Source organism: Balaenoptera borealis (assembly GCF_965194805.1).
Source record: "Balaenoptera borealis genome assembly, chromosome: 6".
Classification (NCBI taxonomy): domain Eukaryota; kingdom Metazoa; phylum Chordata; class Mammalia; order Artiodactyla; family Balaenopteridae; genus Balaenoptera; species Balaenoptera borealis.
The window spans coordinates 92,417,109-92,444,123 of NC_138863.1; the positions used below are offsets into that span (position 1 = coordinate 92,417,109).

At 36.8% G+C, this 27,015-nt stretch overlaps 1 protein-coding gene across 2 annotated transcripts in view; it reads right to left on the minus strand.

Annotated features, from left to right (window-relative positions):
* Positions 1-27,015, minus strand: part of THSD7B (thrombospondin type 1 domain containing 7B) — a 1,176,114-nt gene that overhangs the window by 238,273 nt on the left and 910,826 nt on the right. For both annotated transcript variants that reach the window (XM_082395801.1, XM_082395802.1), the window contains 2 exons: positions 26,078-26,272; positions 12,856-13,119 (listed from right to left, as the gene is read on the minus strand). In XM_082395801.1, the coding sequence (XP_082251927.1) occupies positions 12,856-13,119; positions 26,078-26,272 (459 nt within the window). The remainder of the gene's footprint in view (positions 1-12,855; positions 13,120-26,077; positions 26,273-27,015) is intronic.

Below are 27,015 nucleotides of genomic sequence, written 5' to 3' on the forward strand. Positions count from 1 at the left end.
GACTCAAATCAGTAAAATTAGAAATGAAAAAGGAGAAGTTACAGCAGACACCACAGAAATACAAAGCATCCTAAGAGACTACTACAAGTAACTCTAAGCCAATAAAATGGACAATCTGGAAGAAATGGACAAATTCTTAGAAAGGGATAACTTTCCAAGACTGAAACAGGAAGAAATAGAAAATATGAACAGACCAATCATAAGTAATGAAATTGAAACTGTGATTAAAAATCTTCCAACAAACAAAAGTCCAGGACCAGAGGCTTCACGGGTGAATTCTATCAAACATTTAGAGAAGAGCTAACACCCATCCTTCTCAAACTCTTCCAAAAACTGCAGAGGAAGGAACACTCCCAAACTCATTCTATGAGGCCACCATCACCCTGATACCAAAACCAGACAAAGATACTAGAAAAAAAGAAAATTAAAGACCAATATCACTGATGAATATAGATGCAAAAATCCTCAACAAAATACTAGCAAACAGAATCCAACAACACATTAAAAGCATCAGACACCATGATCAACTGGGATATATCCCACAGATGCAAGGATTCTTCAATATATGCAAATCAATCAATGCGATACACCATATTAACAAATTGAAGAATAAAAACCATATGATCATCTCAATAAATGTAGAAAAAGCTTTTGACAAAATTCAACACATTTTTATGATAAAAACTCTCCAGAAAGTGGGCATAGAGGGAACCTACCTCAACATAATAAAGACCATATATGACAAACCCACAGCAAACATCATTCTCAGTGGTGAAAAACTGAAAGCATTTCCTCTAAGATCAGGAACAAGACAAGGATGTCCACTCTCACCACTATTATTCAACATAGTTTTGGGAGTCCTAGCCATAGCAATCAGAAGAAAAAGAAATAAAAGGAATACCAATTGGAAAAGTAGAAGTAAAACTGTCACTGTTTGCAGATGACATGATACTATACATAGAGAATCCTAAAGATGCTACCAGAAAAGTACTAGAGCTAATCAATGAATTTGGTAATGTAGCAGGATACAAAATTAATGTACAGAAATGTCTTGCATTCCTATATACTAATGATGAAAAATCTGAAAGAGAAATTAAGGAAACACTCCCATTTACCATTGCAACAAAAAGAATAAAATACCTAGGAATAAATCTACGTAGGGACAAAAGACCCATATGCAGAAAACTGTAAGACACTGATGAAAGAAATTAAAGATGATACCAACAGATGGAGAGATATACCATGTTCTTGGATTGAAAGAATCAACATTGTGAAAATGACTACATTACCCAAAGCAATCTACAGACTGAATGCAATCCCTATCAAATTACCAATGGCATTTTTTACAGAACTAGAACAAAAAACCTTAAAATTTGTATGGAGACACAAAAGACCCCGAATAGCCAAAGCAGTCTTGAGGGAAGAAAATGGAGCTGGAGGAATCAGACTCCCTGACTTCAGACTATACTACAAAGCTACAGTAATCAAGACAATATGGTACTGGCACAAAAACAGAAATATAGATCAATGGAACAGGATAGAAAGCCCAGAGATAAACCCACGCACTTATGGTCAACTAATCTATGACAAAGGAGGCAAGGCTACACAATGGAGAAAAGACAATCTCTTCAATAAGTGGTGCTGGGAAAACTGGACAGCTACATGTAAAAGAATGAAATTAGAACACTCCCTAACACCATACACAAAAATAAACTCAAAATGGATTAGAGACCTAAATGTAAGACTGGACACTATAAAACTCTTAGAGGAAAACATAGGAAGAACACTTTCTGACATAAATCACAGCAAGATCTTTTTTGATCCACCTCCTAGAGTAATGAAAATAAAAACAAAAATAAACAAATGGGACCTAATGAAACTTAAAAGCTTTTGCTCAGCAAAGGAAACCATAAACAAGACAAAAAGACAACCCTCAGAATGGGAGAAAATATTTGCAAATGAATCAATGGACAAAGGATTAATCTCTAAAATATATAAACAGCTCATGTAGCTCAATATTAAAAAAACAAACAACCCAATCCAAAAATGGGCAGAAGACCTAAATAGACATTTCTCCAAAGAGGACATACACATGGCCAAGAAGCACATGAAAAGCTGCTCAACATCACTAAGTATTAGAAAAATGCAAATCAAAACTACAATGAGGTATCACCTCACACCAGTTAGAATGGGCATCATCAGAAAATCTACCACCAACAAATGCTGGAGAGGGTGTGGAGAAAATGGAACCCTCTTGCACTGTTGGTGGGAATGTAAATTGATACAGCCACTATGGAGAACAGTATGGAGGTTCCTTAAAGAACTAAAAATAGAATTACCATATGACCCAGCAATCCCACTACTGGGCATATACCCAGAGAGAACCATAATTCAAAAAGACACATGCACCCCAATGTTCACTGCAGCACTATTTACAATAGCCAGATCATGGAAACAACCTAAATGCCCATTGACAGATGAATGGATAAAGAAGAAGTGGTACATATATACAATGGAATATTACTCAGCCATAAAAAGGAATGAAATTGGGTCATTTGTAGAGACGTGGATGCATCTAGAGACTGTCATACAGAGTGAAGTGAGTCACAAAGAGAAAAAACAAGTATCGTATATTAACGCATATATGTGGAACCTGGAAAATGGTACAGATGAAGCAGTTTGCAGGGTAGAAACTGAGATACAGATGTAGAGAACAAACGTATGGACACTAAGGGGTGAAAGCCGTGGGGGGTGGGGGTTGTGGTGTGATGAATTGCGAGATTGGGACTGACATATATACACTGATGTGTATAAAAATGGATGACTAATAAGAAAAAAATTTTAAAAAAAAAGAAATAACAACAGGAACACTGTAAATAGCTGGATTTTGCCTCTGGTGAACACTTCAAGGTAACAGTAATGGCAGGGGCAGAGAGGAGCTGAGTCCTGCCCAGATAAAAGATAAAGAGACCACATATTTCTCATTCTTAAGGTCAAGGAGACCTCCCCAACTACACATGTGCAGAAAGGCTCTTGGGGGTCCAAAAGGGGAGGGCACCACCCCATAATAGGTAATGCCAACCCTCCCATAGGCCTGTGGGCTAGACTCTATCTTGGAAAAAAGCTGTGCACACATGTTGGGGAGGATCCTAGGGCAGGTCAGGTGTGGAAAAAGAAACAAGATAATTGGCCAAAGGTAAACAAAGACTTGTAAGAGGCGCCCTATATAAATTACTTAACTGCCTCTTTACTGCGCTCCTCCTCATTAGGGGGGATGCCCACACCCTTTTCTCTCCAGGTGTGTATCTCTGCCTTGCTTCTATCTTAAATAAACTGTTTCTCTGCATGCTCTCCCACTTCTTGTTCTGTGTTTCTAATAATAAACTTTGTTCCTGTTTTTACAGTTTTTGCCTCCTTGAGAAATGCATTTTTCAGTGGGGGCAAAAGCCAGGGGAACTTTGCTTCTAGCCTCTAGCCTCTGGTGGTCTAGTGACTAGGATTCCTGGTTTTCATCCAGACTCCCCAGGTCCAATTCCTGGGCAGAGAACTAAGATCTCGATTCAAGCCACCACTTGAATCTGAGATCATGTTGACTCTTGTCATATCTAAACTCATCTTTTCATTCATTCAGCCAACATATACTCAGAGCCTGTGATGGGCCAGACCCTGTGTTAGGCACTGGGGATGAAGAAATGAACCCGATTCAGTACACCTGAACTGAAATGAGCCTGATTCAATAAACAATCAGGTTAGTAAGAGAAATAGAAATATACATGGGGATTTAAAAAAATAAAACTAAAGATTGATAAAGAAAAGAATAGGACTCATGGGAATCCTCAAGGATGATCCCCTCACGCACCCTGGGATAGGAAGTAGGAAAAATGCTTCCTGGACTAGGCATCACTTGGTCTCATCCCAAAGGAGGAGGAATCTCACGAAAGGAGGATAAAGAGCATGCCAGCCAGACTACATAGTCATGGAATTCCTTTGATGTCCTGTCAAGGAGCTGGTATGTGAAGAAGAGACCGGGAGAAACTGCCAGCAGAGCACTGGCATGGCCACATTTGCCTTTTCGTGTGATGGCTGATGGCTCTTGGCATAATAAATATCAGGGGTTAAAACAAGATTGTAACATCTGCCACTGGGTGTAGTAGATCGCAAGAGAAAAGGAAAAGTTTGAGAAATGCTTAGGAGGCACAATTATTAAGACCTGATGGTACAGTCATGTATTCAAAAATACATTTTAAATAGCTACTAACTTTCAGGTACCATTCTAGGTGCCATGGATACAGTTGGGAAAAAAAACCCTAAAAAGCAGTTCTTTCTTTCTTGGAATTTTACTATCCAATCACAGGAGACAGACAGTAAGTATTTTAAAAATGTAAATGCATAATATTTTAGTTGGTGATTAAGTACCATGAAGAAAGATGAAAACTGGTAAGGGGAATAGGAGGTGATAAGGTAGATTGCTTTATTAGAGGAGTTAGGCAAAGACTTGTTATGAGCAGAGACCGCAGTGAAGGGAGGGATGAAGGCAGGGAAAGAGAGAGAGAAGAATGAAGTGTGCTGAGGTGTGGGGTGCTTTTATGTCCTATTCTTTGTCCAAAAAAATCACTGGGATAAGAGACATAGTTGGAAGTAATTCACCTCAAGTATCTTTATTTTGGCACATGCTATTCTGTTGACTGAATTAGGTAATCAGAGTCAACATCTGCCCTGTTGTCACACACAGTTGGGAACTACATGCAACACTTTAACATTAGGCAGTGATGGAACGCAGTAGGAGCAAACAATTGCTGAGATGATATAGATACAAATTCCACTCTGAAGTTTTTTTGTTTGTTTGTTTGTTTGTTTTTTTAATGAAGCATAATTTTACTACTGGTCTCCTCAGTGATATTCCTAAAGACAAAGAGACCTGGCTAGTACTATCTGTGGTTTGAATCTTCCATGAAATCCATCAGCATAGATAATTCAGAATTTAGTGAACTGTGTTGCCCACAGCTATATGTACCAGCAGGGGCCACCTAGGACACCTCAGCATGAGGAATAATTATCCTTATGAGGAAATTTCTCTGATATTATGTTGGGGAATCCCATTTGTGTCTTCCAAATGCAGATGGAAGACAAACCTATGTTGGAGCTTAAAAGGGCAAAACATTTACTGTTCTTATTAGGAAAGCCAGATTGAGGTCACTGCTCTCTGCTTCAGTTTGTCTGGGATGAAAACAGAATTCTTAATAGTGAGTTAATACTCATGGATATTAAAAAAAATGTCTATTAGTGACCATTAAACATTTTCTTTTCCCTTGATAGATGGATATGTCTCTTATCCTTAGAAGTGACCCATTGGGAGTATTTTCATTTACTGTTTTTGAAAATCTTTTTTTTTGAAAAATGTAATGTAAAAATATCTTAACACAAATATCATAAAAGTTGCAAGTCTCTGGTAAATCTTGATCAATGCACTGTTTTCATTCAGTGAAAATCTTTTAGATTCTCTAACAGCTTTTGCTATTGCTCTGTAAATTGGTTCCATTTTCAATGCCTCCTCTTCCTTGAGGATATGTTCTTTTCTAACCTGAAATGATTATTTCTAAATTAAACACCACATACACACATATAAACCCTTGAAAAATTAGAGATGAATGATAGATAATATATTTTTAAAAAGATGACTGGCATTTGGAATAATCTTAATTCTATCTTTGAATTTTATTTTAACACTATATTTGCTCTATTACTGCCATCCTAAGTCTTACCTAAAATCATGTCTTACATTGACTATTGCAATAGTCTCCCAATGGCATCCTTGCTTCATTGAAGCCAATCTATACACACTAGTCAAAAGTAATTTTTTTAAACATCTAACTTGGATCACATCATCTACCACTCTTCCCACCTGACGACTTCACTTGAATTATATCCAGACTCCTTGCTTTATCCCACAAGATTCTGCCTACTTCTTCCACAGCATTTCAAAACAACTCTCCTCATTCCCGAGGGCTTCCTTTGTGTTTTTCTGCCGGTACTTCTTTTCTGCCTTATATCCTCTGGACATGCTTATCTCACTAACTGAAATTAACTTGTATGTACTTTTCACATGGTTGTCATCTCACTCTTCACATCTCAAACGTATGTCACTTTAGTGAGGACCTCCCTAAAGTCTCAAGATTTTCTGTTCAGCATCATAAGGGCTAATCAAGACTTGAAACTTCTTTTATTAATTTGTTTTTTTTTCTATCCTCCACTAGACAATAAGCTGCACAAGTCCCTGATTTCCCCATAACTGTATACCCAAATCATAGAAGAAGACTAGCTACATAGCAGGTGATCAGTATACAGGTTTTGATCAAATGACTAATAAACCAATATGTAGGTGACATCAGCATCATGGTGGTGTCTCTCTTCTCTCCTCTTTCCTCTTTGTAACAACTAATTAGACATCTATTACCAAAAAAAAGTGCCTCTGCGTATTTCACAAAGGGATGTGGAGGTTTCTAGTCCACCTGTGCATCCAAAAATAAACAAGGGGGATCTCAGTGAGGGTTGCTGATATAAGGGAGTTGGCAAACTGGCCCCAGTCCCACTCACTGAGATTAGAAAAGAAAGAACATGGAGAGTGCAAAACCGGGCCGATAACCATGGAGAAGAGAATGATTGGAAGTCCAGCCTGCCTAAAGGGAGATTCCAGAATGCCACTGGAGTGAGAAAGAGAAGAGTTTGGAAGCAGAGGAGAGGTAGAAAATTTCCAAGGTGGCCTCCCCTCCCCATGGGTGAACAACAAGGGGCTGGGCTTTTGGAAGCAGCACTGGCTACCTCTCTGGCACAAGGGGTAGACAGTGGTGACCTCTTTCATAGAGGAGGTGATAACCACAAAGCAAAAATCTAGAGTAGATTCACAAAACATAAAAATGGGGAGACAGAGCATACCACTATGGAAAACCACTGCTTTACAAAGGTAGGGAGAAACAGGGGGAAGAAATAATGAACATACAAAATAACCAGAAGGCAGACAATAAGATGGCAGTAGTAAGCCCTTACACATCAATAATCACTCAAAACGTAAATGGACTGAAGTCACCAATCAAAAGGCAAAGGGTGGCTGGGCAGATAAAAAACAACAACAATGAAAACAAACATGCAGAAAACAAACACACAAACACAAAAAAACCAAAACAGAAAAACAAGATCCAACTATATGCTGCCTACAAGAAACTTCTTTCAGTTCTAAAAACACACAGAGGCTCAAAGTGACGAGACAGCAGATATTCCATGCAAGTGGAAACCAAAAGAAAGTGTGCATAGCCATACTTATAAAACAAAATAGACTTCAAGCCAAAAACTGTAACAAGACACAAAGAAGGTCATTTTATAATGATAAAGGGGTCAATATACATAGAAGATATAACAATCATGAGTATATACACACCCAACATTGGAGCACCTAAATATATTAAGCAAATACTAACAGATATGAAGGGAGAAATATACAACAATACAGTAATAGTAGGAGACTTCAATACCTCAGTGTCAGCAGTGGATAGATCATCCAGACAGAATATCAACACGGAAATGGGGGAATTGAACCATACTTTAGACCAAATGGACTTAACAGACATATATAGAACATTCCAACCAACAGCAGCATAATGTACATACTTCTCACGTGCATACAGGATATTCGATCATGATAGGACCAAGATAAATCTTAGCTAATTTGAGGAGACTGAAATACTATCTTTTCTGACCACAGTGGTATAAAACTAGAAATCAACAAGAAGAAAGCTGGAAAATCTACAAATATGTGGAAACCAAACAATACACTTCTGAAAACCAATGGATCAAAGAATCAAAAAGGAAAAAAAAAATCTTGAAGCAAATGAAAATGGAGAGAAAACATATCAAATCCTAGGGGATGCTGCAAAAAAAGCAGTTCTGAGAGGAAAGTTTATAGTGATAAATGGATGTATTAAGAAATTAGAAAGATCTCAAGTAAATAACTTTACACCTCCAGTACACAGAAGGACAAATTAAGCCCAAAGTCAGCAGAAGAAAGGAAATACAGATTGGAGAGAAAACAAATGAAATAGAGACCAGAAAAACAATAGAAAGAATCAATGAAATTAAGAGCTGGATTTTCAAAAAGATAAAGTTGACAAACCTTTAGCTAGACTAAGAAAACAACAGAAGAATCAAAATTAGAAATAAAAGAGAAGACACAACTGATATTACAGAAATAAGAGAGTACTATGACCAGCTACATGCCAACAAATTAGATAACCTAGAAGAAACAGATAAATTTCTAGAAACATATAACCTACCAAGACTGAATCTGGAAGAATAGAAAATCTGAACAGACTGATAATGAGGAAGGAGACTGAAACAGTAACCAAAAATCTCCCAATACAGAAAACCACAGGACTAGACGGTTTCACATGTGAATTCTACCAAACATTTAAAGAATAATTAATGCCAATCCTTCCCAAACTCTTCTAAAAAATTGAAGAGGAGGGAACACTTCCTAACTCATTCTACAAGGCCAGTATTACCCTAATACCAAAGCCAGATACAGCCACTACAAGAAAACTATAGACCAATGTTACTAATGAATATAGATGCAAAATTTTTCAACAAAATATTAGCAAACTGAATTGAGCACACTAAAAGGATTATACACCATGAGCCTGGGATGCAAAGATGGTTCAAACTGACAAACGTATTACATCACATTAATAGAATGAAAGAAAATAATCACATGATCATCACAATAGGTACAGAAAAGGATTTGACAAAATACGACATCCTTCCATGATAAAAACCTCAAAAGAGGTACTTCCCTGGTGATGCAGTGGTTAAAAATCCGCCTGCCAGTGCAGGGGATACAGGTTCAAGCCCTGGTCCGGGAAGATCCCTCCCACATGCCGCAGAGCAGCTAAGCCCGTGCGCCACAACTACTGAGTCTGCACTCTAGAGTCCACGAGCCACAACTATTCAGCCTGTGTGCCAAGAGCTCGTGCTCCGCAACAAGAGAAGCCACTGCAATGAGAAGCCCACACACCGCAATGAAAAGTAGCCCCTGCTTGCCACAACCAGAGAAAGCCCGCGTGCAGCAGCGAAGATCCAACCCAGCCAAAAATAAACAAATAAATAAATACATTTATTTAAAAAAAAAACTCAAAAGATTGTGTATAGAAGGAACATACCTCAACATAACAAAAGCCATCTATGACAAACCCAGAGCTAACGTTATACTCAGTAAAAAAATTGAAAGCTTTTCCTCTAAGATTAGGAACAAGACATGGTTGCCTACTCTTACCATTCTTATTCAATATAGTATCAGAAGTCTAGCTAGAACAATTAGGCAAAATAAAGAAATAAAAGATACCCAAATCAGAATGGAAGAAGTACAGCTGTTGCTATGTGCAGATGATATTATTTTGTATATAGATAATTGCAAAGATTCAACTAAAAACTGTTGGAACTAATCAGCGATTTCAGTAAAGTTGGAGGATATAAAAATCAAAATAAAGAAATCAGTGTTGTTTCTATTCGCTAATAATGAAACATCTGAAAAATAAAGAAAATTATCCCATTCACAATAGCATCAAAAACAATAAAATATCTAGGAATAAATGTAACTGAGGAAGTGAAAGATTTGTACAATGAAAATTATGACTTCATTGAAGAAGGCATAAGAAATGGAAAGACATCCTTTACTCATGGATAAGAATATTGTTAAAATGTCCATACTACCCCAAATCATATATAGATTCAACACAATCTCTATCAAAATTCCAGTGGCATTCTTCACAGAAATAGAAAAAAAAAATCCTAAAATTTTTAAGGAACCACAAAGAACCCAAAACAGCCAAATAAATCCTGAGAAAGAACAAAACTGGAGGTATCACACTTCCTGATTTTAAACTATACTGCAAAGCTACAGTAATTAAAACAATATGATACAAGCATAAAAATAGACACAGACAAATGGACTAGATTAGAGAGCCCAGAAGTAAACCCCCACATATTCAGTTAACTAATATTTGGTAAGGGAGCCAGGACCACCTGATGGAGAAGTGATCGTCTCTTCAAAAAATGGTGCTGGGCACATAGCACAGGGAGATCAGCTCGGTGCTTTGTGACCACCTAGAGGTGTGGGATAGGGAGGGTGGGAGGGAGGGAGATGCAAGAGGGAAGAGATATGGGGACATATGTATATGTATAACTGATTCACTTTGTTATAAAGCAGAAACTGACACACCATTGTAAAGCAATTATACTCTAATAAAGATGTTAAAAAAAATGGTGCTGGGAAATCTGGATAAACACATGTAGAACAATGAAATTGGACCCTTATCTTACACAACTCACAAATATTAACTTGAAATGGATAAAAGACTTAAACATAAGACCTGATACCATAAAACTCCTAGAAGAAAATGTAGAAAAGAAGCTCCTCAATAGTGGTCTTGACAATGATTTTCTGGATATGACACCAAAAGCATAAACAATAAAAGTAAAAGTCAACAAATAGAATCACAACAAACTTAGAAGATTTTGCACAGAAACAGAAACAACTAACATAATGAAAAGGCAACTTACGGAATGGGAGGAAATTTGCAAACCATATATTGGATAAGGGGTTAATATCCAAAAATATATAAAGAATCTTACACAACTTAATAACAAAAAACAATCAACCCAGTTAAACACTAGGCAGATAACCTAAATAGACTTTTTCCAAAGAAAACAACCAAATGGGCAAGAGGTACATGAAAAGATGCTCAACATCACTAACCATCAGGGAAATGCAAATCAAAACCCTATGTGCTATCTCTTGACGCCTTTTAGAATAGCAACAAGAAGACAAGAGATAATAAGTGTTAATGAGGATGTAGAGAAAGGGAATACTTGCACACTGTTGGTGAAAATGTAAATTGGTGCAGCTACTATGTAAAACAATATAGAGGTTCCTTAAAAATTTAATAGAACTACCATATGATCCAACAATTTCACTTCTGGGTATATACCCACAGGAAATAAAAACAGGATATCAAAGAGATGTATGCACTCCCACGAATATTACAGCACTATCCACAATAGCCGAGATTTAGAAACAATCTATGCACCCATAAACAGATGAATGGATTAAGAATTTGTAGTGTATATACATAATAGACTATTATTCAGCCATGAGAAAAACATTCTCCATTTGTGACAATCTGAATGGACCTTGAGGATATTATACTAAGTGAGATGAGTCAGACAGAGAAAGAAAAATACCGTGTTATATCCCTTATACATGGAATCTAAAAAAGCCAAACTCATAAAAGCAGAGTAAAATGGTGGTTTCCAAGGGATGGGAACAGAGGGATAGACAGGGATAGAATAGTTTGTTTAATGGTACAAACTTGGAATGAGTAGTAGATAAGTCCTAGAGATCTAATGCACAATACAGTGAATACGGACAACAATATTGTATTATAATCAAACCTGCTGAGACTAGATTATTCCAATCACTAAAAAGAAATGATAACTATATAAAGTTATAGGTATTAATTATCACTACAATTACAATCATATTACAACCTATAAATGTCTTGAACTAATATGTTATAGCATTGCATAAATTCAAGGTGTATATGTCAAATATATTTCAAGAAAAAAATTTAAAAATAAACCATTATGTATATTAAAGGTGAAAAACAAAGACCAGAGCAAACCAACTTTGGCCTCTGTAAAATGGGTCCATTACTTGCTTGTGATGTGTTTAATGTTTCTGAAAGTAAAATCACTGAATGCAATTCTGTAGACTAACCTAGGAAGCAGAGCAATGATGCCACTAATTAGAAATCGTTAAACCTTAAATTGCATTCCTATAATGATCCAGGTGTATCCTAACTAAAACGAGCTGATACATTGGAAATAAAGAATAAGGATGAACTATGATTTACTTGTGTGCTAAAAGTGAATTCAATTTGCTATTTCTGGTATTATTAGGAAGCTTATTAGAATATAAGACCTTGATGACAGAGACAAAAATCTATCATTTTTTTTTTAGAGTTTGCCATTCCAACATAAATTCTCTCTATCCATACCTTCTGTAAAATCCCTAACTTCAGTTTCTTAAGGTAATTAAAAACCAAAAAATAGAGCAGGAAATTCATAAGCTCCATTGTAATCATTAGTCTCAGCCTCTTCCATCAATGTTTACCCCAGCTGTATTTAATCATCATTCCTTTCTCTGTTCCCCGTATCTTTTAAATTATCCCAACGTTCAAAAATAAATAAATAAAAAAGACAGTCTTCTCCTTGATTAACAACTCAAAAATTCTGCCAGATTGCCTAATTCCTTTTCTACAGTTTTAGTCTATAAATTTGGGTATACTTACACATTGTACCATAAAACATTTATGTTTATTAACTTTTTCATTGACTTCCAATTAACGTTTTCATTGGTATTTTGTCAACGTCCTTATAAGAAATTCAAGGACTGATGCCTTCTATATATATGATCAGAGTACCAATAAACACTGTAAAATATATTCATTTGCATTGGGCTTTGGCTTTCTTAGAGGAAGAGCAACTGAGCTCACCGCCAGGAAACAAGTGGCCAGAGGTGAAGTACAGAGTGAGGTGAGTCAAATATCCCAAACGATCACATTCCAGATAATCAGTGTGATATGGATATGTGTATTTCATATGTCCATATTTTATGAGAGGTGGTGTGTTTTTGACAAAGAAGAACTGAAGTAATTACTAAGGAACTAGGCTACCAATTCTAGACCTGGGATGCCCCTCCTAGGCTGTATGTCAATGTTCTCATCTGTTACTCCTCACCCATCTCCTTACCAGAGCTGTTGCAGTAGGTGGGGTCAACAGGTCTTCCATTTTTATCAGAGCAGGCTATTGCTCGAAAACGCATGCCTTCTCCACATTCTTTGCTGTCTCCTTGTACCCGCAATCCTCTCTGAGGCTCCCTTCTGCCTTCAGGAAGAATGCAATCTGACCAATTTCCGTAAGGATGAGATGTAAACACATCACAAGGACATGGTTCTGTTTCCACTAGAGGGTACAGGTCAGCATCCTGGCATTTCTCCTTCTTCCTGCTTTTCCCTGTTCCAATGAGAGACATTGATGTATTAATTTCACATCTGCTGTTTTGTTATAAGTTGCTCACATTTTATTTAAAAGCTCTTAGACTATTAAGTCTTAAATAAAATAAAGCCTTTCCTTTTTACACTTTTTTTTTTTTTTTTAAACACAGAAGGAAATCCTAGGACAATGAAAGCAATTCCCACAGCAACTGTGAAATTTAAGTTAATTTGAAAAAAAGAGGTCTCATGTTGGAGAGAGACAAAAAATACTTAGAAGATGTTTGCTACAGTGGCTCAACAGATAGAAAAGTCCTTGACGTATTTAATATTGGTTTCCCTATAATTTCTTGATAAAAAACAGAGAGATTACCTTGTCTCCATTTTCCATGAAACTAATGGTTACCAGGGAAATGAACAAAATGGTGTAAGTATTAAGTCCTTCCCTTTTTTTCAAGTAACTGTTTAAAAGCAGTTTATTTATTCAAGGAACAAAATGATATCCTCCCAGACAATGGCCCTGGAGTGAGCCTGGGTGTCACTTGGTGTGTGGTGGACAAACTGGAACTTATTTTGGTTCCTCTTATCAGGCAGCTCACAAATGCTGACAGAAACAATAGATTGAAATAAATGCTCAATTCATTTTGGAAAATTTAATCTGAGAAAAAGGTATGACTTGCACTTTGAGAGACCTTTTTAGGTTATGTATTTTAGAATATGACCTTACCTTACCAGTTGACTTTGACGGACCTTTTAGGTGTAATCCCAACTTTGAGTAATGACAAGGCAGAGTCATTTTTCAAAGCTGTGAGTACTTGATCATCATGTTTAATGGATTCCAAGATGGCCTGTAACTTGACTCAACTTTGCTACCAACACACTTCCTCTAGATTTTTAAAAGTTTTCCTAGATCTAATAATTCCACTTTGTTTCCTTATTAATGGGTCATTAGTGAGAGTCTTGGCTGGTTATATAAAAAAAAAAAAAATAGGCAGCTTTATTAGTTTATCTCCAGTCTTTATGGCTGTTTTGGAAATGCTTGCAATAAGCTGATGCACAGACTACTTTCTTACTGTCAGTTAGTTTACTTTACACACAGCAATTCTACAGTTGTCACCTGGACGATTGGCTTTATGCCTTCTGTGATGCTTATGGCCACAATAAATAAGGATTCCTGTCGGACCTGAAATGATCTTGTAGAAGCTTCAGCCACACCACTGTCCCTCTGGGAGGAAGTATTCACTTGCCTCTACCATTAGGGGCACTTCCTGAGAATAAATGTGAGGAGCAGAGCATCTATCACCACTGTGAGAATTTACTGCATGAGAGATACATAAATGGGTGAGGAGGATTGGCGCCTTCTTATCAGCATTTAACGTGTAACCCAAGTCTCTGGTGCTTTTCGAATGTCCACAAAGTACCGTTGTCTCCATCTCTTATATTTCCATTCTATTCTCAACACACTTAACCCTAGATTTTGAGTCTACCTATTCCTTAGAAGTACTTACTCTTGCCAAAGTAATAAAGTCATGAACTATCTTTTACATCTTATCTTTCAGACCTGATCATTCAACAATAGTTCTGAGTGTTGACTATGCCATCATTCTTGAAATATCTTTTCCAAGTTTCATCACACCTTACCTTTATGTCCTTCACCCCTACTCCACACCCTCACCATCTCCCTGGGTACAACTTTTTTGTTTGTTTGTTGAATTACTCTCCCTCTGTACCTCTCTTAACTGATAGGTTTCCTCAGGGCACTGCCCTAGATTCTCTTTTCTGATCCTACACCTTCACCACCCAAAGAGCTTAAATAATCATCTATAACCTTTAAATCCCTAATTATTATCTTCAACCCAGATTTCTTATTCAAGCTTCTGAGCCAGAGACTGGAAATCTACACCTAAAGAACCAGTCACACTCAACCTGGCAAAACCTACACTCACCTTCTGACCATCACAACCATTCTTTCTCCTGCATTTCCCAGTTCTACCAATATGACCGAGTCAAAAACTGGAGTGTCACATTTGAATCATTCTGTTGTGCTACCTGTATCTGTTTAATGACAAAGGTCTATCATTTCAAATACCTAAATATCTCTTGAATCAGTCCGCTGTATCCATTCTGACTGATACCACCCATATTTAGCACTCCTCCAAATCCCCAGCTTAAATCACTATAATGGCACCTTCCAAGATCTTATTGCCACCATAACTCACTTCCTTCAATCTATTCCCTGCACTGCAGCCAGGACCAACTTACAAACCTGGAAATCTGATCACATGACTCATCTATTTAACACTCTCCAGTGACTGACCACAGCTCATGGAATGAAGTCTAGACTCCTCACCTTGGTCATCAAGGTTCCATAGGATCTGGGTCTGTGTTTGCCTCTGACTGTGTTGCACCACTCTGCCTCTGGCATGTTATAAGTAATACTGAGCGTTTTTTAGTTCCTAGAAGCTACTCATTTAACTGCTGGCCTTTGCATGTTCTACTCCAGAAATTGTCACCAGTTCTACCTTCCCGTCATTTCCTAGCTAATGACTATTTGTCCTTTAGGTCCACACTGATAGATCACTCCCTCCAGAAAGTCATCCTTGAATACACTCTTCATCTCAGTTCTAGAAGAGGTGTTCTCATGTACTTGTGTAGCATGTGGTAGGCAGGACGATGGCTCTGCAAGAATTTTTTACATCCTAATCCCTGGAACATGTGAACATGCTACTTTAGATGGCAAAATGAACTTTGTAGATGTGACTAAGCTTGTGGATCTTGGGATAAGGAGATTATCTTCCTGGGTTCAACATAATCACATGATCTTAAATTCAGAGAACGTTTCCTGGCTGAGTAAAGAATCAGAGGCAAAATAACTATGAAAGAATGATCAAACAGATGTAATGTTTCTGAATTTCAAGACTTTGGGGGAAGGGAGACATGAGCCAAGGAATATAAGCAGCGCCTAGAAGCTGGAAAAGAAAACATTTTCCCCTAAACCTTCCAGAAAAAAATGCTACCCTGCCAACATCTTGCTTATAGCCCTGTAAAATCTATGTCTGACTTCAGACTTATAGAACTGTAAGAGAATAAATTTGTTGTTTTACGCTATCAAATTTGTGGCAATTTGTTAAAGAAGCAATAATAAAAAACTAATACAGCACCCTATATAACAGCTATTGTAGCAGGTACTATACTGTGTTGTAACTGTCTGTAGCAAAACTCTATCTCTCATTAGACTGGAAGCTCTTAAATTAGGGTCATGTCTACCTATTCCCTTACAGTGTCCCCAAGGCCTAGCACACAAAAATGGTAAACAAGAATTGTTCCTTGAATAATTGAGCAAAGTTTTTTAAAAAAAGGCAAAAAAAAAAAAAAAAAGGAAGGAAGAAATGAGAGAGAGAGAGAGAGATTAGGAATAAATAATAAAATGTTCCTGTACAAAGTAACCAAAAGTTACTGGCAGAACAAATATTCTGTACAAATATATGCTGTCTCTATATTTGTGATATCCTTCTTAATTACGTGGCATCACTGTTTGAAGAAGGCTTTGAGCAAGTTAGTTAATGTAGAGATGGTTTTCACAATAAGAAACAAATTACCAGCGGTCCTTAACTTTGATTACATTCTAGTCATAATCAGTATTAAACCTTGGATTCAGAACCAGCCAGTACTTTAAAAAATATTTTAAAAATCAATCTCTACTACAACTCTAAAGACATTTTTTTCCTCTTAAGTCAGAGGGAAATTTGTAACCGATTCCACAGAAACACAAAACTACAATATTTAATAGGTATTAGTTACCCGGTTATTTTGAATATATAGATATATATGAATAATCTAGATAGATTATACTATTTGAAAGATTATTTACAGCATTGTATAAACAACTGCTTTAACTATCACTAAATCTGAAACCTGTGATTATCTAGTTTGCATACAACACACATAACACCAGATATTAAATTAAGGTTTCTGGTTAAAAAAAAGGAAAAAGAAAAATAAACACCGTAGATGGTCCCCTATACAATGAAGATGCTTGTACTTGTGTCTGTACGCTCTTCTGTGTGTGTCTGTGTTAGAGAATCATATTGCTTTACAGTCTAAGCCCATCCCTTTTTACTATCATTCATGTTAGAAATTGCTTATTAAGTTTAATAGCAAATTACAGGGGAAAAACCAAAACACAAGCATTAGTATCACAATAAAAATAAAGCTTGAGAAGTGCAGATTTTTCACTACGTGTTTTTCTACCAATGATACTGCAAACAAAAGAAGAGTGAAGAGTATTTTGCTCTCCATCTAAGTCTACAAAGATGAACCCATTGAAGTTGCTGACTGACAGTGACCTCAGTGTTACACAGAGGAAATTAAAGACAATAACAGGATGTTCTGTGCTTGGACAAACAGACCCTTAGATAGTTAGATGCATTTCAGGAAGAATTTAAATAAACCCCACTTCTTGTATCCTCCCATACACAGAAAAGCATTATGATCATTACCTTGAGATTGCTGTTCTTTGTGACTAGCTGTAAGTTTCTACTGAGATGTATGCTGACTGCATGTATTCCCTAACAGCAACAAAATCACATATAAACTAGCCTTCCCTCCCTACCTCTCTGGAGCACTTCCTCAGAGCTATCTGAGAGGCCGTCTCCTGTGCTAGAGTCCTCAGTAAGACCCTGGATAAAGCTTAACTCACAACTCTCATGTTGTGCATTTTTCTTTCAGTTGAATGTTTTGGTGACCACAAAGGGACCAAGAGCTGACTTCTCTCCTTTGCCTGAACTCTACAAGTATCAGCAGCCTTGGTCTCAACATGGGCCCCTTGTGCTTCTCCACTTCCTCAGGGAGTCCAGACAACTGGGTATGTCTCTCCTGGGTCTTGGATCTCACATCTTGATTGATGATTCTGAGTTTTATTTGGTGGTTGTTAAACTCCTTGCCATGAGGAGTAGGTTTTCCTTGAACTTAGGTTCAAGAAGAGGTAGCTGGGTTACCAAGTCGAAAGACACTGGGAAAAGTTTGCTCACTTGAAAGATACTGAGTGGGTTACCCCCGTTGAGAGACAGCAGGAGGTTGCTCAGTTGAAAGACACCAAGTGGTCTGGACTAGGTGATTAGGGAGGGGGCTAGCCTGGTGTCTTTTTTGAATACCTTAATAGAGTTGGTCTGAATAAAAGTGAAGATACCATGTGAGAGCTTTCAGCTCCGAAGATTAGGGACACAGCTCCTTCCAACCAGTTGCAGTTTTCTCAGTCAACTGGGAAATTTATGGGAGTGGCGGAGGCCAGCCCTCACACCATTCAGTGTGAGTAACCCACTCATTAATTTAAAGAAATTTGCTCTTGGGACGCACACATAACATTGGCCAACCAGTGCTCCAGTCTCCATGGAGATTTTATACAGCCAGGGGGAGAAACTGAGACATGTGAAAGCGCTGAGATGACTCTAGGGTGCCACCTAGAGGAGTGAAGCTCACAAACAGCACACCAGCCCACCAGTCTTCAAGAGTAATTTTATCCTGACAAACCAACACTAAAATGGGAAACAAAGCCTTCAAATCAGAAGAAAGTGGTGCCAGATAAACCTGGCAGGGTATGAGTCAGAGGTTTATGTTTATAAGGAGCTTATACATGCAAGTAGTTAACTGGGAAATGAAGGAAATGTCATTCTGAAAAAGGTCAAGATGAGACTCTCTTGACATTCCAAAACTGGCTTTTCCATATGCAGTTAGAGGAAGCTGGCTTTATAAAACATCTTTTCAAAATTCTGACCCAAAGGGAACAGAGGTCCTTCTCGGAGGAGCTTACAATTACCTCCCTGAGTCTTTGAGATGTAAATGTTTTACCAGGTCCTCTCAGGAAACACTTATCTAGACTATCTCCAATTTCTGAGATTGAAAAAAAAAAGGGGTGTGTGGGGGGGGGAAGAAGCCTTTTAAAACCCAAGTGAGTTAACTTATTCCAACTGTTATTATAAACTAGCAAGTTTTATATCATAATACCCGATTCATGACTTAAGTTTTAAAATGAGGCTATGCGATCTCTGGTTGTGCCTATTTATATGCCTGTGTGTACATTATAGATATATGTTTCTACCTTTGGTGATGGTATTATCAAAATTAAACTGTAATATAGAACTATTTAATTGGCTTAAAGAAAATTAAATGCTTATATACATTCTCAGAAATACAATACAAATTAACCCGAATGTTTTTTTTTAAGATCACGATTGCTGACTGAAAAAAAAAATGCATAACGTGAGAGCTGTGAGTGAAGTTTTATTTGGTGCAAAATGAGGACTAAAGCTCGGGAGACAGCATTTCAGAGAGCTCTGAGAAACTGCTCCAAAGAGGTAATGGGGAAGGTCAGTATATATATGATTTTGGTGAAGGGGGCTACATGCAATCAAGTGCATATTTTTTTGCAGAAGGTTTCTGCTAGTCTCATGAAGGTTACTGCTAGTCACAAGGAGCAGATGTCACCATGAAGGATTTTAGGGCTTTTCTAGATATGAGGAGATACAAGAATTTGGTTCATAAAATCATCTCCTGAAAATATCTAACTATCTGAAGCCCTGTTTTTCCCAGAGCACACAATGCCTCATTCCTGATCTCCACCTTGAACACCTTTCAGGGGGTGTTGAAAGTCAGCAGCTACAGCAGCTCCTGATTTCATCCTTGTAGAGGTAGATGGCAAGTGCCAATGGCAAGTGCCAGTTTGTAGTTGACATGATCTACGATTAATCTCTACCCAATAAAAACAAGTTTGTTGGTTTAACTAAAAGAGTCCTATCTTTAGAGTTAAGAATATTATATGTAAAACTTTTATTGTATCTGTTTACTAAATGTCAAATAAGATCACGTTATCTCTAACAAAATTTGTCAGTAATAAAACTAATGATATTTTCGTAAAGAAATATAGATCCAAATGGGCTAAGACTTTTTTAGGTGAATGCTTTAAGAACAATTATGTCTTATTGTATGTCTACTTAAAAATAGTTTCTCCAGATCTTTCAGTAACTTGAAATTTTAGAGTTTTACTAAGTTAAATGATGGGAATTCATTGAATGTCCAGATCATTTCCAAATAATAGAAAATACTGGGAAATTAATTGCTAAGCAAGTCTAAATTTATCTCCTATTGTCTTCCTATTTAAAAAAAAAAAACAAACCTAAAGATGTTTGGTTTATTGGTCACATGTCTTATACCACACTAAGGAAAAATTACACTGAAAAAATGTGTTTCTAGAGGTAATGGAATATGTTCATAAGTTTGCCAATCAGGCATGCTCATGTGACAAATAGTTCATAACTGCTGACTTCCTGGTTTTCGCTAGAGATTGGGGTTTTCAAGGGTTGAGAATTCTGATTAATATGTGTAATTAGAACCACTAAAATAAATAAAACATCTTTGTATGCAAGAAAACTTTTTAAAAGGGTAAATGAAAAGGAAATGCATTCTGTTAAGGGAAAACAAAGTAATTTTGTCCCAAAGAGAGGTTAAGAGAAAAAGAAAAAAAGAGCAAGGGAAAGCATAGGACACAATCTGGAAGAAAAAAGGCAAATTACAGGCTTATGAAAAGAAACCCTGAGAAAGAATTGATGTATGACCAGGGCTGGCAAAGATTAAAATGAACTTAATTGGCTGAAAGAATTCTAATGTTAAAAATAAGCTGGCGCAAAACTAGAATTTGAATTTCTCTCTGTTATGACCTCTAGCTAATGTTGGCATGTCTCCGAGGGACCCTGAAACATCTCAAAGAAAGATATTAAACTAATTAGGTTTATTTGGTATATTAAATTACATGATTAACATTGTTAAATAAATGATGATAAACCTTAGGTAATATTGTATGAGTAAATGTTATCAATATAAATATTCTAGAAGTTCTAGGAAATTCCTAAAATTCAGATGTCCTACTATAATGTTATCATAGTCGAATTATCTTAAAATGTTGTGTGTAACAGAAATAACCAAATTTCTTTGTCAATTGTAATCATATCTTTAACCATGCCATTTTAAGTCTTTTGTCATGTACAGATAGTTATTATTTTACTCTGTTGCTTTAATTAAAAATTTTCATCTTCAAGAAGAGTCACAGAAGGACTTTTTTTTTTTTTTTTTTGACAATTACAGGTTTCTGATAGCTTTCAGATTATACTGCTGAACTGGGTATGAAATTAAAGAATTCTAATGAAAAATCTGATGACTTCATAAAATTGTTAACAGGAGATCAAGATCAACAAAACTTAATTGCATATGACTGAATGAACTGATGAATATGGTTATAATTTTTATGACTTTTTGTCTAAAATATTACTGTTTATCTTTGTTTTCTTGATATAAGGAAATCTTTCCTCTTATACTATGACTAACAACAATTTGATAAATTATACCTTTGTAAGCAGAATTGAAACATTTATCTTTTTCTCTCTTCCTGATCTCTCTAGAAGTGGAAACTCCTTATTCTTATTTTCATGGAAATATAGTTATTTGCATAAGTTCAATAAAAATCTCTTCTCCATTTGACAGGGTATAATGGCAACACTGGTTATATTAACATAGCTTTGACTGGAATGTCTTATTTGAGAATATACATAGAATCGGATATAAGAAGTCAGCTTTAAAGAACTAAGATGGACTTTATGGAGCCATAAAGCCCCTTAGAGAAACAGCCTAGTACCTTATTTGCAGGGTTCCCAGCATCCTTATCAGGTGAATAAGAAAGGACCCTCAAGATATTTTGGGGACCTTGAGAAAGGAGGAATTCACCCAAACCTATACAGGTAAATCTGATGGCAAGTCCTAGGCATAATTATCGTGGCCTTGAGAAGCCTTAATAAAGTTCAGTCAGGGACTGTTTAAGACAAGCTTCAAAAAAACAAATTTAAAAGAGTCTATGTAATCAACTGCTATTCTTGGTACACTTATGTAAATAATTAGGCCAAGTTTATTGAAACCAGACTTATTTTGCAAACAAGTTAGTCTTAGTTTGACTATATTTGGTGGAAATGAGGATGACTTTAGAGAAAAAATATGTTTCAGTAAAATATGTTTATAGATATCAAGTTCTTGTGCTATTAATTACCTATAAGGTTTTGGTATTTACTGCCTGAAACTCACTTCCTAGATGGCTCCTGTTGTTATGTTACATTATCACAAAAGTTTAAGTCACTTGTTAAAAGAACATTTTTAGCTTGTTTCTGAAGTTTATCACAGTAATCTATGTTTGGATAAAGATCGGATACCCTATGACTACAACCAGAAGAATATATACTGGAAAAGACATCATTTAAAGGACTCTCTTCAGCTTAGATGGAAAGACCCTTATCAGGTACTCTTAAGTAGCTCATGCACAACAAGACTAAAGGGAATTGACTCTTAGATTCATATTTCCCATTTAAAAAGGGCCCTGTACTGGACTGGTCTATAGAGAGGATTGCTAACCTCAAACTCACCTTGACACAATACTCAAACAGAAAACAAACCATACCCATAGCAGGAAGAGATGAGGGCATCAGAAGCAGATAGTTATTCCAAGATGCCAGGCTGGATCTTGATTTCTTGGATTTTTACATGTGAACCAAATGTTTTTCTATCATGGGCACAATCCTATGCAAATTTTTAAAAATCTATCTCATTTTTTGGTTTATGGTCAATTACCTATGTCCAGTACTTCTGGTTCACCTTGGTGGATTTCTCCTCTCCAAGGATCTGATTGGATGGTCCCTTAGAAAATTTATTTTAACATAGATATGAATTTTCTATCAAAGTTACTCCAGCTCAATCAGAACAATGAGCTAAATTTAATTCAAAAAACATAACCTCCCACTTATCAGGAGGGACTCTTCCTCAATTATGGAATGGATTTATATGGGTAACACCAGGCAACAGTCATTTAAGTTTAATGACTCTGTTGGGCTTGTAAAAGAACACAGTTAATGACCCACATAAAAAAAATCAGATTTCTGCCTTAATCTGCTCCCTAGTCTTGGTGATCTCAAGAACTGGTTTGATGCTGCAAGTTCATGGCATAAATTCTCACTATGACCTTATTAATACTCCTAGCTATAGAACTTGTATTCTGCTTATAAGATTGTTTATTCTTGCATTACCAAATCTACAACTGAGTCTCCAACAAAAGTAGTAATGACTAAGAGATTTGAAATGATTGATCGAATATATAGTTCTATATAGAATTAAAATGATCATAATAGTGTAACTCTAGATATGGGAAGAAACCATCAGGGAGAACCATTTCCTGGACCATAAGAGACTAGTAAGACAGGTGGTCCAGAGACCTTTATGGTTACCATTAGAAGGGTCCAATTCAGTCATAGCACATTGAGTGGTCTATCAACGAAATCCTATGAAATCCTTGACGTAGGGCCCTAGAACAAATTGGTCATGAAACGGCTCTCAAACTTTGGTTGAATTTATGACCAAAATGGGGGAACTTCCAACAAAAGAAGAGCAAAGAGTATGTCATTCTCCATCCAAGTCTACAAAGATTAATCCATTGCAGTCACTGACTGACCGTACACTCAGTGCTTCTAACAGAGGAAATTAAAGACAATAAAAGGATACTCTGTGCTTTGAACAAACAGACCCTTAGATAGTTAGATGCATTTCAGGAAGAATTTAAATAAACCCCACTTCTTGTATCTTCCCATACATAGAAAGCACTATGATCATTACCTTGAGATTGCTGTTCTTTGTGACTAGCAGTAAGTTTCTACCAAGATGTATGGTGACTGCATATATTTTTTAACAGCAACAAAATCACATATAAACTAGCCTTCTCCCCTACCTCTTGGGAGCAGTCCCTCAGAGCTATCTAAGAGGCTGTCTCCGGGGCAACAGTCCTCAGTAAGCCCCTGGATAAACCTTAACTCACAACTCTCACACTGTGCATTTTTCTTTCAGTTGACACTACTATATAATTCATTTGATTGATTTTAACAACTCATGTATTTCATGAAATTAGCCAGTTGTTTAGGTGTCATCTAGATACTGAGACATACAAAGATCAATCAGCTAGGCAAAAGCATAGCAGTTAATAATTTAGAAAAGAAATTCTAAATATTAATGTAATTCTTAGGATAGAGTTTGCAAGGAAAAATATAACAGTTCTTCAGGATTTACCTTAAAAGTATATGTTAAATAAAAGTCAAATTCATCAAAATTTTGACAATTGATAACACAAACTGTACTGGTTGCAAAATGAATAAGTATCCTAGGATTTTCAATTATTTCATTCTCAGTTTACAGGTACAAAACATCATTAGCAAACCTTCAAGACAAGAAAAAAAATTGGCCATTAATTAAAAACTTTCTTTCCCTCTCAAGGAAATTCTCTCTCATCTCATAGATATAGACAGAGTTGCTAGGATAATGGCTTCTGAAGGATTATGTAGGAACATGCAAACCAAGTTCCATTAAATTGCCCCTGAACTTGGAATTATTCCTGTCATATACATTCTATCCCATTATATTGTTAGAGAATAAGAAATTTGTTTTATCTTAGAAACATAAGCAATGTTGCTTAAAATTATATATGAACAAATTTTTATAGAAGAAATATCAAAGTATAACATTTAATTTGATGTTTCTATTTGTGAGTATACGTTTCACCTGTACTTACAAATGGGCTCCTGATTTGTGCGCAGAAATCCTGTTAAGGGCTCTCATGGATTTTGTCAATCCATTAGAGTGAGTTAAATGTAAAACAATCTTGTATGCAATGCTTTCAAACAAAGGTCTTGAAACTGAGAGAATTAGCACTTGGATTGCTCATGAGAAAAAATGGTCATCTGTGCTTAATTCTTCAATGTCAACACCAATTTTATTAACCCAATTATTATTTTTGGCATTTTCCTTTGATTCTTCATTCCCTGAATTAAGTTTTCTGCAAATATGAAAAAGCATTCCACGAAGAGAAGTTCTGCCATATTTATCTAGATAAGAAGTAGGATATATTACTACATCAATTATTTGTATATTATAGGCAAAAATTGCTCTAAGACCTTGATTAAACTACTCATTGCTTTAATTTCCACTAAATTTCAAGGATGTAAATAGAACCAATAATTAGCATATACCACAAAAGCAGAATCTATGTATGTAATTCGATGTGTTTTTTCTTTTTTTGGCTGTGCTGGGTCTTCCCTGCTGCACACGGGCTTTCTCTAGTTGTGGTGAGCAGGGGCTACTCTTCGTTGCAGTGCGCAGGTTTCTCATTTTGGTGGCTTCTCTTCTTGCAGAGCATGGGCTCTAGGTGCGCGGGCTTCAGTAGTTGCAGCACGTGAGCTCTAGGGCATGTGGGCTTCAGTAGTTGTGGCATGTGGCTCTATAGTTGTGGCTTGTGGGCTCTAGAGTGCAGGCTCAGTAGTTGCGGCACGCAGGCTTAGCTGCTCCGTGGCACATGGGATCTTCCGAGACCAGGGATTGAACCTGTGTCCCCTGCATTGGCAGGCAGATTCTTAACCACTGCACCACCAGGGAAGTCCCTGTAATTCAATTTTTGCTTTCCACCACTAAAATTTTAAAATATCAAGTTACTTAAAAGTTAATGGCAAAAGATAATGACATAGGTGAGATCTGCCTTTGATGTTCTTTACAAATCAGAGACTGCTTTCAAGCTTGCTGAGATCCTGGCATGAAAAACACCAGAAACTCTGCCATTAGCTACTCCAGGAAGTTGGTGGATATATTGCCATTTATGACTACAAAGATTATAAAGCTTTATAGAGAAGAACTTCATAGCTTTGGAATGGTTCACATCTTTCATTTGTTTCACAAGTATAAATTGAGTACCTATTATGTGCCAAGCACTGGCACTGAGGATGCATAATGGCAGGGAGGGGAGGGGAGGGGAGAGACCTGATACAATTTCCCATCCTTCTGGAACTTTTATTCTCCTTGATCGGTTCAGGAGAGCATCACTTGCCTGAAGCTAAAGAATGAAAAGCACACCCTACCTGTGAGCTGTCGCCGTCTACTTCGAGTTGTCTCACAATTCGTGGAGCAGGGTGTAAACTTGGACCAAGCAGTGAAGGTGCAGTCATCATGACAGGGTACTGTACATTCTTGCACAAGGGGAGGCATGCCATTTGTCTGCTTGAGGCATTCCGTCATTTCTGCCGACTGGTTATTACCAGAGATGCATGAGACAGCTAAAAAAACATGGATTCTTTTGTTATTATTTTAATTAAATCAAGCTGCTGCTGGTTCTTGGACAAAATAGCAGTATTCCCCAATGTTTGAAAAGTTTGGTTATCACTGTGATTGCAAAAGGTGTTCAACATAGCTAACCTTATTTCTCTCTGGAAATTAAACATTTATTGTTGTCAGTGGAGGTATTTGAGAATTTAATTGGTTTCGTTATTAATCCAAACCCAGCATTGACAGCAACCAAAATAACATTCAGTAATTTTCTGTATGTCCTGCCTGTGAGCATTTGATCTCTAGAGATGATACAAAACTAGAAAAGAGAATCTGTAAAAGAATAATAATAGGAGGTCCACCCACATCTCTACAAATGACCCAATTTCATTCCTGGATGGACCTAGAGTCTGTCATACAGAGTGAAGTAAGCCAGAAAGAGAAAAACAAATATCGTATATTAATGCATATATGTGGAATCTAGAAAAATGGTACAGATGAACCGATTTGCAGGGTAGGAATAGAGACGTAGACATAGAGAACGGACATGTGGACACAGGAGGGGAAGGAGAGGGTGGAACGAATTGGGAGATTAGGATTGACATATATACACTATCGTGCATAAAATAAATGGCTAGCGGGAACATCCTATAAAGCACAGGAAGCTCAGCTCGGTGCCTTGTGACGACCGACCTAGATGGGCGGGATGGTGGGGAGGGGTGGTGGGAGGGAAGTCCTAGAGGGAGGGGATATA